Source organism: Falco rusticolus, chromosome 4 (genome assembly GCF_015220075.1).
Source record: "Falco rusticolus isolate bFalRus1 chromosome 4, bFalRus1.pri, whole genome shotgun sequence".
NCBI lineage: Eukaryota > Metazoa > Chordata > Aves > Falconiformes > Falconidae > Falco > Falco rusticolus.
Window position 1 is genome coordinate 29,489,202 of NC_051190.1, and position 20,988 is coordinate 29,510,189.

The following is a 20,988-nucleotide window of genomic DNA, read 5'->3' on the forward strand; positions in this document are numbered from 1 at the left end:
GCTCCTTTTAAAACTTCTGTTGCGATTATGATAAGCTCTATTCCTCTATTCAGTGTTTTGTACTTACATCTTATGCAGACAATTCTCTCATTTATGGGCATTTGATTCGAGAAGAAAGAGCTGAATAGGGCTTTTTAAAATTATTTAATTAAGGAATATTGGCCCTCAGGACGAAGGGAGGAAGTGCCTTCCTTGGAATAGAGTGGGAGAGAGAAGTGTGCCTTTGCTCCCTTTGGACCGTACAGAGACATTGTTATATTCTATTTAGCTGTTTTCAAAATAGGCGGCATGAGAAGAGCGTTCAGGCTTCTCACCAACAGCCAATGTTTATTACAACACAAAAAAAAAAAAAAAAGTCAGACACGGATGGGTTCTAACTTTTAACAATATGATCTCCAAGTCAAATATATCCTCCTTACAAGGCTCTTTCACATCACCAGACAGGACTGTAATGCCAGGCCATGTTTTCCCTGCCTGATAGTGTTTTCAGGGTACTTTACTTTTATGTCAGAAAGCAGAACACCAGCAATATCATTCAGCCCCAGATAAGCTCCTTTTCACAAAAGCATCCAAAATATTTGACAATTCCTGCGGACTCAAAGCTTCTGCAGTGCTCTATCGAGCAAGAAGAACCCTTAAAATTAATTTATTTCCCTTTACTTCATAACACCCCATCAATTCTTCTCTACATAATGCTTTGGATATACCTGGCTATTAACAGGGGACTTTAAAAGTGTGTAAAGATAATTTATTAATTTTATTTTTAAATCCAGCCATCTGGAGCTATGAACACATTTAGCAAATTACATAGTAAGACCAGTATCTAACAAAATCCTCCCACACCAGCCTAAAGGAGAACTCCATCATCCAATAAACCATCTCATCCTTAATCCTAAGGCTGTCATATTCTGTTGGGCAGAGCTTTTTCCCAGGTGCATGGAAAAGCCCACATTTGAATTCCTTTTTATTTCTGCTTTTTCTTCGTAATCAAGGACCTATAAATTTTACCTTGAAAAATAACCGGTATGATCCAAATAAACAACAACAACAAAGTTCACATTTTAGGGGTCAGGAAACAGAAAGGAGGCACACTACAGAAATCTTCCTATGCCTGTTTCCAAAGACAGTTCCAGATCTTTGACCTTAAACCTTCATGGAAATATCTAGCTCTGCTAGAGGTCTCTACACCTTTCGGTGCAGAGGTGGAGACTGAGTTTTTTTTCCTAACAGTTACTGAGCATCCAGGCACTAAAGGTGGCATAAGCCAAACTGTGTCTTCACACTGTCTCACCAAGTTTGAGAACGGATGCCAAGAAGAGTAGATAGCCTTTTAGCAGTGCCTGTTTTCCTACGGAGAAGCCACAGTTATGAGGTTGGAAGCTCTGGTCAGTTTTACAATAGTGGAATTCTTCACCTGTGTATTTCTGAAGCCAAAAACCTCAAACAACTTGAAGTGAAATATTTAAAAATTATTTTTCTGACATTAGTTGATAAAGCATTTGACTTTCCAAAGAAAATGATATGAGAGCATTGGTCATGTCCAACGCACGGTGGAGTTTACCTCCAGAATCTGGGGGACCTGACAGAATGATAGCAGGATAACTTCAGGGTCCTGTCAAACCCAGAGTTAATAAGGGCAGGGTCAACTCCAAATGTCACCATCTCTATGCAACAAGCACTATTGCAGTTCAAAGATAAAATGCTCCCAGCTCAAAGATTCTGCAAGTTGATATTATCACTATCAGAAAAATCACTTTAGAGCTTAGCAAGTAATGAAACACCTTTCAGAAGCAACTTACGAAGAGGGGAGATAATAGCAGGGGGGAAAACCTTGCTTCTCAGGCAAGATGCTGTTTTCAATAAACAAAACAAATGACAAAACAAAACAAACCTTATTGCACAGAGAATGACCTTTAAGTGAATCTAACCTTAGTTCAGTGTAAAGGAAATTAAAGTTTGTGGTACTGATGCAGACATAGTCATGAGCATCTTGTGCTGGCAGCAAGAATTCCCATTGCTGCTTGTCTCCTGACCTTTTGTGTCTAGTGGGAGAGGACAGGAAAGAGAAGAGAGACCATCTGGATTTCCTGTAGACAAGACGTCTGTTAACATACATTGTGACCCAGCTAGTAAATAAAGAAACCTTGCGATAGTCATGGTAAGCAAAAACCTGTACCGCTAATACTCTTGTCACCAGATGTGGTAGCAACTTCGCATGTACTCCCCATTCTCAATCTGCTCATTGTCTCCTGGGGAAATCAGATTTAACATCTTTCTGCCCTTGATTACTAGAGGAGCAGACCAACTGCAGACTGTCCTTTTCCCAAGTCATTAGAAAAACAGCCTTTCTAAGCTTGTTTCTCCAAGACACTTGTTCTTTCGTCTCTTGATATGACATTTGTCAAAAATGCTGTTTGTCCATCAACACAGGAGGGGAAGCCATGTCTGGGAGAAGAAAAGACTGCTACCTCCCACCAGTTTATCACCTATTGCAATTTACTTTCTTCCCTGAAATATATGTGTTAGACATATCCTCACCTGATGCAAACCTCTTCTGCCCCACTTCAGTCTGTGTGAAGCACTGCTGTGGCCTATTTGCTCAAACAGATCCTTTCCATTGATAATTTCAGAATCCTATGAAAAACAACAGTTATGAGGAGGAAGAGGAATTTTTGGAAGGTTTTCAGAATAGTCGTGATTGGTAAAAAATCCAGGTCAACAACCCAAAGAAAGACAGAATGGATACACCCCTAAGAAACTGGTTTTTAAAAAAATGAGATTCCTCAGCTGCTGTATTTTCTCTATTAAGAACCTGCGTGGAAGTCCGCTGGAATAACATGACCTACCTTCTTTACAGAATAAGATTCCATTGCACACATTTATCTGAACGGTGCAACACCTAACAGGGACTTTGGATGACACTGAAATGTTACTACAGCCACAGAACTGGCTCTCGTCACAGTAAGTCCATGATAGCTTCATATCTATTCATGATACTGCTGACAAGCTCATGGCAATGCCCACGCTGCTCAAGTGGTCTAAGAACAAAGCACATCTGTATTGTAGTTGCCGAAGTGGGTTACAGTCTGAAATTTATTCAGTCTTTCAATTACATCAAGAAATCTTTGCCCAGTTAGGCATCAGGGTGCACAGAAAGTGGATACACAACTTATCAAGAGCACTTCAAGCCTCAGATGAGTGTCAATTATTTTAAACTATCTTGTACATTCTTGCGGGTAGCGGTATATGTTTGGTTTGGAAATCCTGTTCTACTGTGATTTGTTCTTCTCTCTGGTCTCCTAACCACAGAAGTCTTCTTTGTGGGACATGTTTACGTAAGTCTTGAGATATGCCCCTGGCCCAATCCTCACATTTTCAGTCCTCTACATAGCATTCCACAAATGCCACAAATTCCTGGTTTCAAACAAGTGCTCTGTTCCATTTCACAAAGTTGCGCCCGGAAACCCAAGGCTGATGATATCTGTCCTGCTGCACTCCGTAAGCTTCTACAGCTGGAGTAGGGCAAGTTCTCATTTCTTCTGCCTACAGAAATACCTGACCCTTCAGAATATCACACTCTTAAAAAGAATTAAGTAATGTTCCCCCTCCCTGCCCTGCACGGGGCTGACTCTGGCAACCTGAATGTCTCCAAAGACTTTTCCTTGCAAAAATGTGCTGCTTCACCCAGCCAGAGTAGCTAATGAAGGCAAATAACGTACGTACAGTTCTTCCCTGTCTCAGAAGAGGATGATGGTGTTCATGGAGGATCCTGCCAGAAGCAACATAACCCAGCAACTCCAGATAGCATACAGTACTGAATTAAGAGAGTATTAACACTAAGAGTCCTTAGGGAGCATCATATATTTCTCTCAAACATACCTATCATTATGGATTTTCTTAATTTAAAAATGAAATGCAGCAGACAACACCAGTAATAATTACCTTTATGATAATGTCATAACCCACTTTATTGCTCCGAAAGTCAAATATATTTATTAAATCTGCATAAATTACAATACTATTAAACTGTAATTTACGTGATACTGTGTAAACAAGAGACTGGTTGGGCCTTTACACTAGTATGTTCTAGCTGATAGGATGTAATTTATATTTGTACAGTGACTGTATTTTTAGTTTATTTCATAATAACATAAGTTTCAAAATATACTAAGCCATTAATTGAGCATCACCAACACTATAACAGCAGCCTTCTGTAAAGTAAATGTGGATGAGGCAGCCTTTTCTCTTGTGCTTAAATAAAATTCAGTTTTCTTAAGGAGACAATTTTAATCTCATTCAACTGAAAATTTTGTTCAACAGTATTTAAGAAACCAGTACCACCAAGAGACCCATACACTATGTAGAAATGATACCATTTATAGGAGTAAGTTATATGGTACATTTTTCAAAATCAGTGATTGGTGGCAGGCTTGTTTACCGCTCATTAATAACAAATAGAGGTATCACTCCTGCTGGATACTGCTAAGGGTTCTTGTTTACTTTTCCTTCTAATTACTTTAATTAACCTATAACTCACCAGAGCTCTGGGCATTTGTTCTGAACTTTGCACAGAACGCAGCATCAATCCTTCAGCGTGGAGGCTAAATATGTCAGGATTAACATTCTGCTAAATATTCAAACAGAAATTACACTAGCATTTTAAGCTGGGGGTTTAGGAGAGGTTTTATGCAATTTGTGGATTCAGATCTGATCTGGGATGATATAAAGGGTAAGTAAAGGTCTGTCACAAATCTGCATTTACCTCCTTGCTAAGCTGAAAATAAAAATCCTACCAAATCTGAAAGTCTGGTTTGAGAAAGAATTGCACAGTAAGTTTGGCTTATTTCTATAGGCAATTCTCATTTGAACTCAAGCAAAATACCAGTAACTAAAAGTAGTACCGTTCGGTAGCGGGAAGGCACCACCGCAGGATAATTAGTCTGTTAGTTTGATCATGCTGAGATGGCTTGTCATCCCTGCTTTCTAGAAAGGTTGCCATCATAGGGGAACTTAAATACTAATTCCTGTCTTCTAGAAATTGCAAGATTTTTTGGTGATCACCAGATATAAGCACCGGCTATATGCTTGGACAAGTAACTGTAGATGAGACTCTGCCTTGAAAATCCAAACTCGGTTGAAACACAGGGAGGAAAAACATTCTCAGTACTAGATCTTGCGTAATGCACTACAGAGCTGTCAGGCAGCAGCACCCAGAGCCCGACATACAGTACTTGTACGACAGCTGACAACTACAAACCTCTTCCAACATGTCCTAGCAAATGTCTACATTGCACCCTGCAAAACCTTGGCAGTTTAGTAGCTCTCTCAAATTGTTTTTCAAAGCAGATTTGTCCTTTTGCGTAGTGACGGAATAAACACAAACTTCTAATTCAGTAATCAGGACAGATAATTACATCCCCTTAATTGTTTTCTTTTTCCAGCTTAGGTTCATGTTGATGGGAGAGGTAAAATTAGTCCACAAGCCATCTGAAGTTTGCCGCTTGCTGATTAAAACCTTAATTGATTCAGAACGTTTTACAAATCAATCTCTGAATTACTTCAGGATCATGGTGGCATATTGTAAAAAAGAATTCACACACACACACTCCCCTTGTGAATGAGAATCACATTCCCATAAATCCTTAAATGCATAAACAACTTGGCTATGTTCTTTTTAGAATTCACTGTTTGGTAAAATCAGAACAAAATGACAAAATGAGAATTACTTACAACCTGCTGTGACTTATAGAGGATTCTCACTCTTTCCTAAGCTTGCTTTGTAATTTCTGAATGGAACGCATGTGATACATTCTTGGGGGGAAACCCCAGCTAAACAACAAAAAAACCCTATCCCCTTCTTCTGCAAAGCTCATAAAAGCGTGGTCTACAACCTGGCGGGAGCAATGCATTCGAAGCCCTGTGCGCTTCTGTGATTTGGTGCACTACTTCCCCCAGTCGGGGTCTGCACTTTTCATTGAGATTTTGTATTACCTATCGTGCAGTTTTGGGGAGCTTTGCGTGTTTCCAGAGGCTGCTAGCCAGGATTCCTTTTTGAAACCTGGATTTTAAAGTTCCTGTGGTGATCAAGGATGAAAAGGAAAGCTATCTGACATTGTTCTTAAGGCCTCATCAAAAGGAAGAACTCTGGCTCCAAAGGCAAGACCCCTCCTTTCATATTGCTGAATTTGCAAAGGACAGAGTAAGTATAAGACCACTTTGATCCAAGAGTCTCTCTCCCTTTTGAATCGATTGTTCAATTCAGCTCACCTTTACCTCCATCTAACCGCAAGCCCATACAGTTAAGTGGACACTATTTAAATATACCCTTATAAAAGGAAAAGGGGGGCTTCTGTCATACATTTCAAAAGCTGATTTCACAAAACGTCCCATTCTTTACAACACACACACACTGCTTGTAATTACTGTATTCCCCCCCCCCCTTTTTTTTAATAGCAATGTCTGAAAATTACAATAGAATGCTAAAAGAGGCTAAATTGCAGAGCTCTTTGATTAGAGACCAGTGTTTTTCCAGAGACCGTTTCTTCTGGAATCAGAAGGGTCAGCAGCACAGACAGGTTTGCTGTTTACTCATTCACAAAACATTCCACAAATCACAGCTTATGCTGCACTGTGAAGGTTAAATTTACTTTTCAAAATTCTTATGAAAAGATACAACTGACAAACTTTTACACCACAAATATTACTTAGGTAAATCATCTTCACTGTGGATAAATATTTAAAAAATAGCACCCGGTTAAGGATAAGCATTTATGACAAACTGAGCATCTTCAGCATTAACACACAAATGAGTTTTCTATTTCCCATCCCACTGGTATGCTGGGTCATGAAGCATGTGTAAATACTGTATTAAGATACTAAGTCGTCATCAAGGTTACTTGTGACATTATGGAGTGAAACTCAGACTTGTGTGTATCGGGTATTTCATTTCAAACAGGGTAACTGACTCCGTAAAACCCAGTATTTTAAAGATTGCAATAAAGTCCTGTCAGCTGACTTCATAAACTTCTACTTTAAACACACAGTCTCCTTTTCTAGAAAATGGCTTTATTGCTTTTAAAGTAGTGAAATATCATTCTGAAAAGAAGTTGCCTTGAAACAGCGCTTGCGAAGGCCTGCAGGAAAACAGCTTGGTCATTACTCACAGAAATCCATAACTTGCACATTTTAAGTTTCACAACTCAGAAATATTTTGACAAAATTAAAAGCACCTCCTCTGGTATGTGCAGTGAGAACGAACCAACACAAACATTAGCTACCTGCATCTGCTAGCCATAAACTCCAGAAACAGTGTTACTTCATCCCCCCCCTTTGTGAGCACATATGCTATAGCATCTCACACTGCCACACTAATGAGAGGTCTGTCACTTCCTTCCATTGTAAACACCCTTTGAAAGCATTTGTAATAGTCTTGTAAAAAAAAGATTTATCCGTGAATTTTTAAAGTGACACTGTTTTTTCTGCCTTTACACCATGAAACAAAGCCCTCAAGCAGCCCAGCTGACTGTTTCTGTGGCACTGGTAACGGCAAGGTACCAACACCGTTACAAGCTACAACACAAATGTGTGACCATCCCAGTCTTTTTTTTTTTTTTTAAATAAATTCTGCATTATACTCAGGACAGGAATTCAACAGTCACTATCAAGTCCAGTAAGATCTGCAGATTCCATAATATTTGTCCTCATTAGCCTATGAAGAGGGCAATTTGCTCTCTTTGTCAATGAGCCTACCAGATCTAGCAGGCACAGTTTAATCAAAGGCAGCCTTCCTCTCCCCATCACATCCCGTGCAAGCCTTCGTGTTTGCTGACATGGCCAACAGTGCCAGTTTCCAAAGGATCCCTGGCCCTCTGAGCTGTAATGTGCCATTCTGGTCATATAGAAAAAGTAATCTACATCCTTTACAAAAAGCAAGGTAGCCACTGATAGCCCACGTTCTATCAGGATGCTTTCAATTTTAAACAATTTTCAATTTACTGTGCTTACCTTTCCTACAAGGCACTTCTTGAAGAATTAACATTGTCTTGAGGGTGGAGAAATGTAATATTGTTATATTCTAAATAATTGTTTCTTTCATTAGAAAAAAAACCACAATTGCTCATAACTTCTTGGGTACTTTCTAATTTCATTAGAAGGTGGATTGTCTTTCCATAGTTAAAGGGAAACACTGAGTATCTGCTGAGACCAACTATCCCTTAAAAACACGCCTGCTGCCTTGACTAGCAATGAGCCAATAATAATTGAGTATTTTTTTTTAGAATAGTTTTTAACACACTTGCATGGTTGAAATGTTTTTGTCAAGGAAGCCATAGACCTGTTCCTTAGCCAATATGGTTAGAAATGAGCATTATTGTAGTGGAATAAACAGATTTCTCTATCAAATTTACCAAGGGACTATCCCTAAGTGAAATAATATTAATTTAGATGAAGAATCAATATGCAAGAAACCCACTACCATTACAATGACCACAAAACTCAAGTAAGCAGAAATATTGTCTGAAGGGGAAGGAGCTCCTCAAATGATTAAACAAATTATTCCCATCACACCCATGGTAATCAACAAAAATTACAAAAAACACATTTATATAAATCTTTGCAATAAATCCCATGGTGGTTTGCAGTTCAAGAGAAGATTAGATAGGTCAGCATGAAGTTTGAGATCAATACAGTAGTAATACGTTGAAGTATAAGCAACCACACAAAAATCTTGTGTTTGAAAGCATGAAATTGGTCCAAAAGCGATGACTCTATAATCACAATAGGCACAAGAAAACAAACCCTCAGGCTCTAAGTTCACAAGCTATTTAGACATATGTCAAAGTTCTCTGCACTTGTATTGAAATATACATGGAAGTAAGGAGAGCTCTAAATGAAGACATTTTTGTTTTCACTACCTTTATCTTTGTTTGCATCTGAAGTTTCCATTTTAAATTACAGAACAAGATGAACCTTACTTTTTTTTTTTTTTTTGGGGGGGGGGGGAAGACTCCCACATAACCTTTGCTTTGTGAGATAAAGATCACTAAATGAAATTAAATCACTCCACAGTATTTCTTGGCCTTGTTCCATGGGTGATGTGGAAAGAAACATTTGTCATAATGCCATATAATTGGAAAAGAACAGGAAAAGATCAGTGTTAATGACACAGCTCTGCATGGCATAGGGGACTTGGCAGACCTGTCGCTGCTCAACGATGACAGCGATGGACCTGGGATAACATCCTATAGAAAAGAGGAGCAAGATGCAGGAGGTTCTTTGCATAGAGGCTTTTACAGCCTAAAAAGGCACCTCCTTTGATACAACAGATCCACTTGGATCATTTTGCTTCTGGAGGTTGTTTGGCTGGTTGACCGATTGATCATGGGGGTTGGATGAGCACAGCACGCCTGTGAGATCCTCTTTGTACGCTGTCACCGTTGGCGTAGTCATTTTGCAGTTTCATGGGCCTTTTCAGCGAGCTCTTACCGACCTGATTTAATATTCATAATCACCTTGAAAAGGCCATCTGCAATTTTAATCACTCACTACCAATTACTTCCTTTAATAGCTATGACAGTATCACTCACAGCCATCTGATAAAGCCAGGAGGGTAGCGGAAGGCAGTGGGGGCTGCACGCTCCCTTCCCCCAGCAGATACACCACCGCTGGCTTTTTAAGCCTTTACCAAGTCAGGTTTATGAGCCCATGGCTTTGCAGAACAGCTCCAAATATAGCCAACGTGGAGTAAATAAACAAGCTTTTCTTATTATCCCTCCTTAATGCACAAGGAGCAAGCAGGGAATAAAAAGAACCACCAAGCACACGCTCTCTTGGCTTCCCTTTGCCATGCGACTGTCCCCTGCAGTGTTTTCCCTACACACAACAGCAGTAAACTACTTGATCTCAGCTTGTAAACATATTTAACAGCAAACATAGCTGGACAAAATTTAATAAAATTTTTGCGCAAACAGGGCCTTGGAGACTAAGACACCGTGTGCACTTTCCTAGCTGCCACATTCCTTCCTTTTTTATCACAGACAGCTTACAGCCCTTTACAGGTACGCTGTTCAACAATGACATTCTCCCAGATTAGAGGAACTGTAACTTTGCTCCCACATTCCATAGCTAAAATGATTTATCCACCATAAAATGGCAGAGTTTTGGATTATGGGTTATTTTTAAGGGGGTTAAAGGCATAGACAACAGTCTGCACATGAAAAGAAATTGGTGTTTCTATCACCTTACAGCTGTCTGTAGGGGGGGAAAAACATATCAGAACTTGGGTTACCCTGATGTCTAACCACTGCCCAGATGCCAACGACAATATATGAAACTGAGTAGTACAACAACGAAGGATAACCAACATCCCAGATCGGCAATTTACAGCTCCCACGGTACAACCTGGTGGACGAGAAATCAGCCCAGCTTTTATGTACATCAAGTGAAGCAACCCAGGTTACAGTCACGTCGGAGTTTCTCTTCCTATTACAAATGAGGTAGGAAGGTCCAATTCCATATTATTTTAAACTTCATAGCAAGTCCTTACTAAAATCTAAAAAGGTTTCCAATACTGAACTTTTTTTTTTGTGAAAATTTGGAGCAAAAATTGGTTAGCTGATTTAAAAAAAAAGAAACCTAGTTGTATAGTGTATAAGTAACTTTCACCTTGTCTACTGAACAAAACAACAGTACCAATCACATTAAATATGTTATTATAATGTGCCTATACAAAGAAGAAAATTTAGTTTTACAGATGCCCTTGATCTTGCATGTCCTCATTCTTCCATGCTTTGGCTGCGGTTGCAATCCCTGTTTTTTCAGTTTTGTTTGTACACAGGCTATTGTCTGCACTTTTGGAATTACTCAGACAAATCACGTTGATCTGGCAGAAGGATGACACAGACATGTGAGGGGTTTCTATCCTTATTCAATTTTCCTGTTCTGTGATGTATATTGTGAAGAAATTAAAAACATCTTTAATATGAAGAACTTTAAAAATTATAACCCTCAAGCAACCATATGTTTGTAAAAGCTTGAGATGAAAATTAGTTTTTGTAAATATGCTGGCGGGCAGTTCTGCCATGCAGACCTTTAGCATGTGTAATGCAGTCTCTAGGATATATTTGGGCTTTGCAGTAACTGAGTAAGTGCAAAAGTTACTCTATTAAACATCTGTTTTGAGCATATTTATTATTCCTTCTCTATATTGTTTATAAGATATTTCAAGCTTGCCTAGTGCCATGACAGTTTAAAGAACACCATCAACCAGTTCCTAAATTACTTATTTTCTAAATTGAAGCACAAGTCCTACTCCTATGAATAAAAAAAACCCAACAACCCTACACGCTGCAAGTTTATCTCGTTCATAAGTAGGAAGATGCTCCTCATTATTTTCCTAAGCCAGAGCTTTGTATCTTTTTACTCTTGTTCACAGACTAGCCAGGACAACCTGCCTCATTACAGAGCTGTCACAGCCATATATTACACAGATATTTTTCTCTAAACGTGTTATTTTCTCCACTCTCCAAAACAGCATGTTTAAGCTGAAGCTCATTTCACCAAGTTACCGATTCTTAATTTCTTGGTAAAAAGCCCATTCAGTAGGGTTTAGCAACTTTAAGTAAGTGAAAATTATACTTTAAATACACTCAACCGTGTAAAGATGGGAAACAAAGTGAAAGATTTCAACTCGGCTCCTTAGGATACTCCAGGAGTATGGAATAGCAGAATGGGACTCAAGAGATTAAAAGGTAATGTTCAAAAGGGGTAAACTGATATGCGAGTCTCCAGCAGCTATTGCTTTTAAAGCTTCAGAATTACGATACTTACATAAACTGAAATGCAAAGCCCTTTACAAATGCCTACAAATCACCACACTTCTGTCTCCTCTGGAAGTTTTTAGAAAGTGCTATTTATCTTGGGTGTACAAAACAACAAAGAAACGAGCAGTCCTAGGGAAAAGACTGTTTGCCAGCCCTACAGTCCAAGGAAGTGGTCAGCACTGGATGTTGATTGACTTAAATCTTCTGAGTTTTATGACTTCTATTACAGTCATATTATTTATCTATATACTAGACATTAATATTTGTAATATTATCAGTACATATTGAAGAGCTTTTCAGAGATCCCAAAGTACTACTTAAACTTACAAGTATGGACAGGAACTACTACTCTCAAGCCAACAATTGGAACTAATCACGAGTACAAAGTATTATTTAAATAAGCATGAGAAAATTAGTTCACTTCTCACTGCAATGAAATAGAGAAGAGAACCTCAATAGGAATATTTTCACAGCAGAATGCAGTTAGGTTGGAACTGGGCGCACTACCAGTTTTACTGCTTTTGCCCGTGAAAGAGGATTCAATGTTGAATAAAGCCAACATTATCTTTTTAGGTCTGATCGAAACAATGCTTACTTTAGTAACTTGCTTTATCTTATTCCATGCTAGAGTACTAGTAGAAGACTGAAGAAAAACATTGATCAAAAAAAGATACTTGCTTTGTACATTCTGCAGTATTATTTTTAAAAAAACGTAGGTGAATCAGTGAGATTGAAAAGTCTGTCTGTTGAACTAGCAATATTTTTCTGTCCAGAAAAGTTTTCTGGCATTTCTCTTATGTTGGTCTTCCAACAAATCATCACAGTTTGTTCAAGATGGCATTTTCCTGGATGGCATGTATAATTGATGTATGTCAGATTTTATAAAATGATTGCAAGGTAAATTCGATTTTCTCTTTTCCTTGTTTGTGTCCTCTAAGAATCTCTTATCTCCACATATCAATTACAGAGCAGTGACAGAGATAGGATACAAATCACTCCGATGAATGTAATAGCAAAAGCGATTAGAGATAGGGAGAGATTAATTGCATATGTCACATATAAATAAAGGGTTTAGGAGACAACCCAGGATTTTGAGTGTAATTCCAGATCTCTTGCAGACACAAAACCCCAAACCTTATAAACAGACAAGTGTAACAAGAAGCTGTGTTAAAATAATGTTAGATTACAGAAACTTTAGCATTTGCCATTTTTTTCAGAGCAGTATGCATAACTTATGTACATATGCCAAAGAAACACACACTCGGCTCGTGTGCGTTTCCCTTGCATCACCAGCCAGCGATGAGTGCCCACAACAGGGCTGCTGTGCTGCATTTGTGAGAAAAGGAACTACTCTTGCTATAAACCATGTACTTCAAGCTTTATCACATTTGTTGATGCAACACGATGAAAAAAAAAAATTAAGTGCCAGATACTTAAGCATGCTTTACGGGGATTTTGGCTGTTTAAGTTAGCTACAATAGTAAGACTGAAAAAAAAGTCTTGCAGAAAGTTTATTGCCTTTCCATCACAAAAACTACTAGCAGAGGAGACACCAGGTGCCTAGGACAGAGGCTGCAGCAGATGCAGAAGTGCACAATGTGTGGCAATAAGTATTATCAAAAATAGTCCAGAGGACAAAAGAATTCGAGATCAACCAATATTTCTGCTATTTATCAGAAAGAACACTGACAGAATATTTGGGTGAAGCCAAAGAAAAGCTCAAGATGCCATAGAGGTTTCTTGGCTCATTTTTCCTGCAGCTTCACAATCTATCATTGCAACCACAGGTTTCCCTTTCTATCACTACAGTTCGAAGTGAGGAAAGTTTTCCTTTAAGGAGAAGGTAGGTAGAGAAAGACAAAAGATCTGGCTGAAGCTTTTTTTTTTTAAAAAAAAGCCAAAACCAACAATGAAATTCAGAGTTCAAGAATGCTGTTAAGTCCTGAACATCATCTGTTATTTCTTTGTAATGCATATAAAATAATTCTATACTGCAATACAGTATCCGTTTTGCAGTAGATAATAGGGTAAACCATTGAGAAAACAGCCTCCTCTGAAATTCCTAGCTCTGGATAAAGCTTAAACTAACACTTGTTCCAATATATCAAAAGCAAATGTTTAACACTAGCTCAATTCAGTCCTTTTTGTTAGAGCTATAATTGTTATTAAAATGCATTTAACTTCAATATATACATATCTCTCTCTCTCTAAAGCATGGTTAAGTTATACTCATCCTATTCTCAATAGAATAGATTTCTCAATAATACTTCTCAAAAATAAATTATCAATAAGAAACAAAGATCCCTATTAAAAAAATTGTGTCCTTTGGTATTAGAGCAGACTGGAGCTACAACTGAAGAAAAAGCATTAAGAGACAGTATTTTACCAGGGTGTTAAAGATGGCATTTACACAGAATTTATTCTTAAGGTTCAGTTTTAAATCCCAAACACTTTTACAGTCTCCTTCAAATTAACATCCTGGATAACAAAAGAATGTTAAGTGACCATCAAAGCAAAAGGCACACGTTTTACTCATGAAACTCCACATGGCACAACCACTGAGGGGCAGGGGGTATCCTTCCTGGAAATCCTGCTTGACAAAGAAAAAGCAAAACCTGGGTAGAAAATGGGAATGGGAAAGAAATGTCATTATTTCAAAAAGTGACTTAAAACCAGTGCACATCGGGCTGAGCTGTTCTGTGTCAGACTTCCCTCATATTCGGTCAGAGCCTCAGGCAATCACAGACAATCATGGCACAGAAATGTAATTTTATGTCATCCCATGTTCCTCCTCTTTCCCCCACCAAAAAAAACCCCAAAGCATAAAAGCAGCATAATTAAATCACTAATTTACCCTCAACAACCCTGACCCAGAGAGGCTAAAAGTAGTAAATTCCCTTGGCATGAACTAAAAACAGTCTGACAAGTTTACAGAGCTTGCGTGAATTTGACCTCAGAATAGAGTACCTATTCCCCAGGGGTGCCAGCCCATGTCTTTTTTTTTTTCCCTGCCTACACCTGAAAGCTGGAACTAGCTATGAAAAATTCATGCAGCGGTATGCTTCAGACATATCCACGAAGGATCCTCAACATCTGCTGACTTCAACAAACCTTGATGGTTAATACAAAAAATTATGTTAGTGAAATGCCTCTTCCAGAGAGCAAAATGTCTGCTCAGAATCTTCTGCAAACTCATCTTCTTACCAAACGTGACAGAAGGATGTCAAAAATAATATTCTACCAAATACACTGACAAGTAACATGGCACTTTTTCCCCCACTTCCTTTCCTAACAATGTAAAGAATATTTCCTTTATATAGACACTCAAAATGACCTAAACATCTCATGCTATCATGAGAACCTTTCTTTGTAATAGAAAAACAAACAAAAACTTTCAGTGCAAAATCAGTACCGAGAGCCTCAAATAGGACTCTTCCCCTCTATAAAATTCATGCTTTGATATGTTAAGCTGAAAAACAAAATAGGCACCAACTGGAGACAAACAGGGTCTATTTAGCCTCACATCAATGTCTGCTGAAACCGAATAAAATTCTTCTTGTTGCAAGCAGAAGCTGAGCAAAACAACATGACACCCTTGTATTTTAAATTAATTGCAATGCAACCAAGCCAGGATTTTAATTTTCAGCCCCCAACTTTTTTTTTTTTTTTACTATTTTTTTTTAAGCATTGCCAGTGCTCAAGGGAAAAAATTTATCTTTGTTAAATGATAATTGGCTTTATTATCTTTGACTCTTCAGAAATGCTGGCTGGCAAGGTTTGTAAAATTTTCATCAATCTTGTTTTCTGTTTTTACAAACCCTGCATCAGAAAAAGACGTCAGTCTGCAGAACACTCTGTATCTCCTAGTGTTATGAATAGGTCTTGAGACTATCTAATTTACTAATAAATCTATTGAAGCAACATGCATCACAATATTTCACAGCTTAACAACAAGGTCCAGACACAAGGCCCTGAATTGCAGTTCCAGACGATTAGCGCTGCAAAACCAATTGAAGCAAGAGCATCTAAGCTGTCAGAGCAGCTTACACATACCCACCTTTTGCAAACTTGCCATTTAAATCATTTACTGGGGGACACTTTCCCAAATTTTTCCTAAAATACTTCAACTCAACTCAGAAGTAGCAGTACATACTGTTGAAAGTTTCTAAGACTGGGGCAACGGTGCTCATGTTTACAGCATTGCATTGAAGTTAATAATAGAAAAATCTCAGCAGGGCTTTGCAAACTTCTTCTAAAGTGGCACTGGAGTCTTGCCATGTCATCATGCAACAAAGTGACAAGGACACACCATTGCGTACATGGCGGGAAGTACCTCAGCCAGCTCCTTACAGCAATAAAAAACTCCCTATGAATCTCCCCCACCCCCCCAAGAAAAAAACCCCACTTCTTGAACTCTTGAAATATATACTAGAAATCCTTATGGTTTCATTAAGAAGTTGATTTTTTGTTTGGTTCTTTTGTGTGTGTGGTTTTTTTGTTGTTGTTGTTGGTTGGGCCCCCCCCCCAAGTTCCATGCTACAACCATAAGAGGTCTGGTGCAGTTTCAGAGAAATGTAGCTGATACACAGAATACGGCCTTCTAGGAAGAGTTTTACGATGGCCTTACTTTAATGAACACTACAATCTTTAAGTGTCCTGCCGAGACTGGGAAGATCAAAAGCATGTTGCTTTATTCCCCTGACAAGCCAGAGTCTTTAGGAAGAGATCTGAGCATCCGTGCTGCAGCGTATATCTGCCTGTGAGAGAACAGGCACGAAAGAAAAAGCCTAAAGAATTAAGGTTCCATTTAAGATACCATCAAACCTATCGTTAAATAGGTGGAAACAGAAAGGAACATTAAGGATTTCCCTTTTTTTTTTTTTAATCGAAAGTGGTATTTACATCCAAGGAGCTTGCAACAGCTTCAGCGATAGATTGATTCTCACACCTCTCTGGTCAAGTTAGGAAGTTCCAGAAATGGAGTTAATACTGATAGCCTCTGAAAAAGCAATTGTGAATTTTCAGCAGGGAGTAAGTGACGTATGTGAGTAAAAAAGCAAACTGAGTTTTGTTACTATTTCTGTTGCCAAACTCTTGATTTTCAGACTTTCCAATTTTCCTAGCCAAAATGTTGTGTTATTTACACGAAAGCTGGGACATATGGTTAAAAAAAAAAAAAAAAAAAAAAAAAAAAAAAAAAAAAAAAAGAAGCCAAGATTTTCATTAGCTTAGTATACAGCTCAAGTGATTTTAAGACATTTGAAATTTAGGACTAATTTATGACATCTCATACTAATTTCAGATGTGACGTTATTCCCAATATGCTGCCTGTTGGACATCATTTTTATTTTACCAGAGCCTGTCACCTCAGAGATGATCTAATCCTCTTGAAACCAGTGGGAACTTGTCCACTTGAAAGAAATAGCCATTGTTTTCGAGCATAGTTGGACTGTACCTCGTGCTGTGACCTGGACTTTCAAATTAAGATGCATGCCTTTAGAGGGCAGACATGCAGAACACCAGTGTTTAACCAAGCTAGGGGCTCAGATGCTCGGGAAAAATAGTGCTCGATATCTGGATCTTCTCACAGAGTGACCATATCTAGTGGCCAACACAGCTTCAGTGCAAAGCATATTTAAGGAATGCATACTGGGTACATATCCGAAAAACACCAAGATGTTCTAAAGAGCTGTTAATTTTCATTAAACCCAGGCATTGCCATGCCTACGTTTTCAATGTCTGACTAACCTCAGAATGTAGAGAAAAGCAAACCTAAGCTCAGAAGAAGCAATGCTGACAAGCTAGAAGGCTTTCGTTTGAAGGTTTTCCAACTTCCATGCATCATGTTTGTAACCAGGGGGTGATGGGTAGATGTAAGACTTCACGCTGCTTGGGACTCAATGAACTATCGGTTAGATTGACAGGAAAGAAAATATCTTTACCTTTAGTACTCAGAGCCCTACTAGAGAACGTATCATGACTGGGACATTTAGACTGTATTTTTTAAACATGTTCAACATCTTCAAATCTTCTTACTCAATATGTATCAAATGTAGTTATTATTGAAGGACAGTTTAGTGTCTTTTCCAGACGTTGCTCAAACTCCATTTATTTTCAGCTGCAATTCAACATTGACTTTAATCTGCAATATAAGGCCCTATAACTCATCTCCTGCTTAGCTCAGGGCTATACCTTCCTCCTACTCTCAGTCTCGTATTTTGGACTAGAGCAGGACAGCTTACAGCTTCCTCAGCTCTTAGGCTGATTCTGCAAACGTGCTTTTCCTACAGGCTGCAGCAAGTCTGACACCGATATCCTTCAAGGAATAACAAGCTATGAATATCTAACATTGTTCTCAATGGATGACTGCTCTGGGAATTATCTCTAAGTTTTTTTTTCTTTTTGCCCTCAATAAAAGTGGCAATATGCATGCTGAATCATGCAGCAAGGTTGTACTCAATAATTAATATATAATCCACTCCCACAGAGATTGGATATTCCACTTTCCTTGTGGTTTATTTGATTTTGATTAAACCTTTTTTAAATTTTATACATGTCCTAATGGAAAATGACAAGCGTCATCACTCTTAACATCTGATAAAATTCAGAGAGTGACAATTCAATGTGACATCTTCCATACCTGGATGTACCTTTAACAACCTGTTTCCAACCACTTGCTGGAACTCTTTATTACTCTTCCAAAATACATCATTTTTCTGCAACCATTCTCTGCATATTTCTTCAGGACTATGTTTTTCTTGATTATTTTCTGTTACTGGATCTAAAAGGTTTGTTTACTTCTATCTAAAGTATCACATACATTTCTTCCTCAGATCAAAGTTCAGAATTACCACATTAATCTCATTTTCTTTGCAGACACTGTGTTGCCTTATGGCCAAGGACTTTCTTCAACATACACAACGCATTAATAATCCCAGATATCAAAACAACAATTTAGAAAACTTATTGGCTAATCTTAATTTTAACAACTAAATCCATTTTTGGCTTTCCATCTTGCCTCATTCTTCGTTTTCATTTATCCATTTAATTTTTCCTATTTTATCCATTTAATCTTTCCTATTTTTCCACATTCCAGACAGACTGCATTCATGGTATTAAGTCTGTATGCATTTTCAAGTGTTTTCTTTTCCATATGCCTGCACTACCTTCTGCTTTGCATAGCACTTGTTATGCATGCATGATCACAGACTACTTCTAGCATTAATTAAGATATGAAATTAAAGTGGGAAGTACATTATTGGTCACACATTACAAACAATATAAATTTGCTTTAAAAATGAAATTACTAAAGTGTTAGCAAACCTCTTTATACTGTCAGAAATAATAATGTTTACAATCTACATGCCACAGTACAGCCAGAATTCACAAGTGGATTTGGAATAATATTTCCACTTCAGAAAGATATGCATAAAGCCCTGGAAAAGTTCATTTAGTTCATAAATGTATCTGGAAGAAAACCCAGGTTTGTCTCTTCTGCTGCCTATTGCTCCACACAGATTCTTACCTACAGCCCACAGTGACCCCAAACCCACTGGTAGGACTTCCATTCTTTAAGAACAGCTTTCCTTTAAATCTGATTAGCAATTTTAGCAGAAAAGTTGTATTTGCTTAGAAATTAAATGTTTCACAGGGACACAATGTTTTTGATGAACTTCTGTCAAAAATAAGCATATTTCCAAAAGCAATTTCCCAGACTTCCTGCCCAGAAACCCGGACCCCCAAGTTTTGTTTTTATGAGGAAACAAGCCATAGGGATTGCCCCAAATCTAACGGTATCCAAGATCAAGAGATCTCGGGCATCTCATCGTGCAGACCGATCTAGAGCTGAGGGTCTCACATAATCTAGAAGCCCAAACCACAAGAGTAGCCTGTCAGTAGAACTACCAGTGTCATTAACAATTTACTCTCAGTCATCTCTTCCTCGTTTCTACAATCACAAATAGACATCTTCACATTCACACAGCTAACATAACCCTGCCTCGCTGCTACATTAAAAACATCTTTACCAAACACCCTCAGAAAAGGAGTCAAACCATTCTACATGTTTAGAAATTAATGTTTTATACAAACACATTTACAGAATGTTTTACAGTGGTTTACACGTGCACATTAGTATACTTGGTGTGCAGTCACCTTTTTGACCCCATTTGCTCTGCTGCTTTTCCCTCCCCTTTGCCGTAAAATCTACTTGTGGAATACCTCTGTAATGGTAGGTGTGTTAATACAATTTGCACAATGTAAAATAATAAGTAATAACAATGAAATGCATGTTCCCTGGGACTCTGTGATAACTCCAAGTAAAAATAATGCCATAGACTGGGAATAGACTCATTAATAAAATTGCACTCAGAAGAGTGACTTGTTTACTTACGTACAATGGAAAACAATACATTATAAACCCCTGCATTAAAAAGAAATTATGATCACAACTTCACAACAAACAGCGAGGGATATCATCATGTACCTGCCTTGCACAAAATAAATGATCAGACAAAAGGCTCTGAGGGTGATTTGTCGAGGACGTATACTCTCCTCGGTCACTTACTGCACAAGGAGTACAATATGCTCCAAACCAAGCAGGAGAAGATGACCTGTTTTAAAGATCCAATCCTTTGTAAGCAAGGCTCTTTTTATTAGAGCACGCTTTAGTGAATACTGTCTGCAACCTCAGTATAACAGCATATTATCCAGATTTTGGATACTCACTTGCTACGCTGAGATGAATAAACGGACTTGTCTTGTTCTCCCCATTCTTTTCATTGACCGCCTGAACGTAGTAGCCTCCTGCATCGGTCACTGATGTTGCAAGGATCACCAGCTGATTCTCAAGTGTGATGGCTCTATTTAGGAAAGAGAAAGATGGCACTGAAACCAGAAGAATGGTACCCACTAGGCAAAACCCATACACCACTTCAGACTTTACAGACTGATACAATATTCATTGGTCACCCAAATCAAGATGTGGGGGAATCAAAACCAGCCTGATTTCAAACACGTTCACAAGTAATACTTCAGATCTTTGATGTCTCTAGGCCTTTTCACTGTTTAGATCATGTAAAATGTTTATGGGGGACATACAGAAAGCTACAATGTATGAAACCAGAACAGTTCAAATGAAGTTACACGAGAAACGGCAAATGACAAATGA

General features: G+C 38.3%; 1 protein-coding gene across 4 annotated transcripts in view; it reads right to left on the reverse strand.

The window, feature by feature from the left end:
- Positions 1-20,988, reverse strand: part of SDK1 (sidekick cell adhesion molecule 1) — a 412,303-nt gene that overhangs the window by 194,162 nt on the left and 197,153 nt on the right. For all 4 annotated transcript variants that reach the window (XM_037385086.1, XM_037385085.1, XM_037385087.1 and 1 more), the window contains one exon: positions 20,547-20,680. In XM_037385086.1, the coding sequence (XP_037240983.1) occupies positions 20,547-20,680 (134 nt within the window). The remainder of the gene's footprint in view (positions 1-20,546; positions 20,681-20,988) is intronic.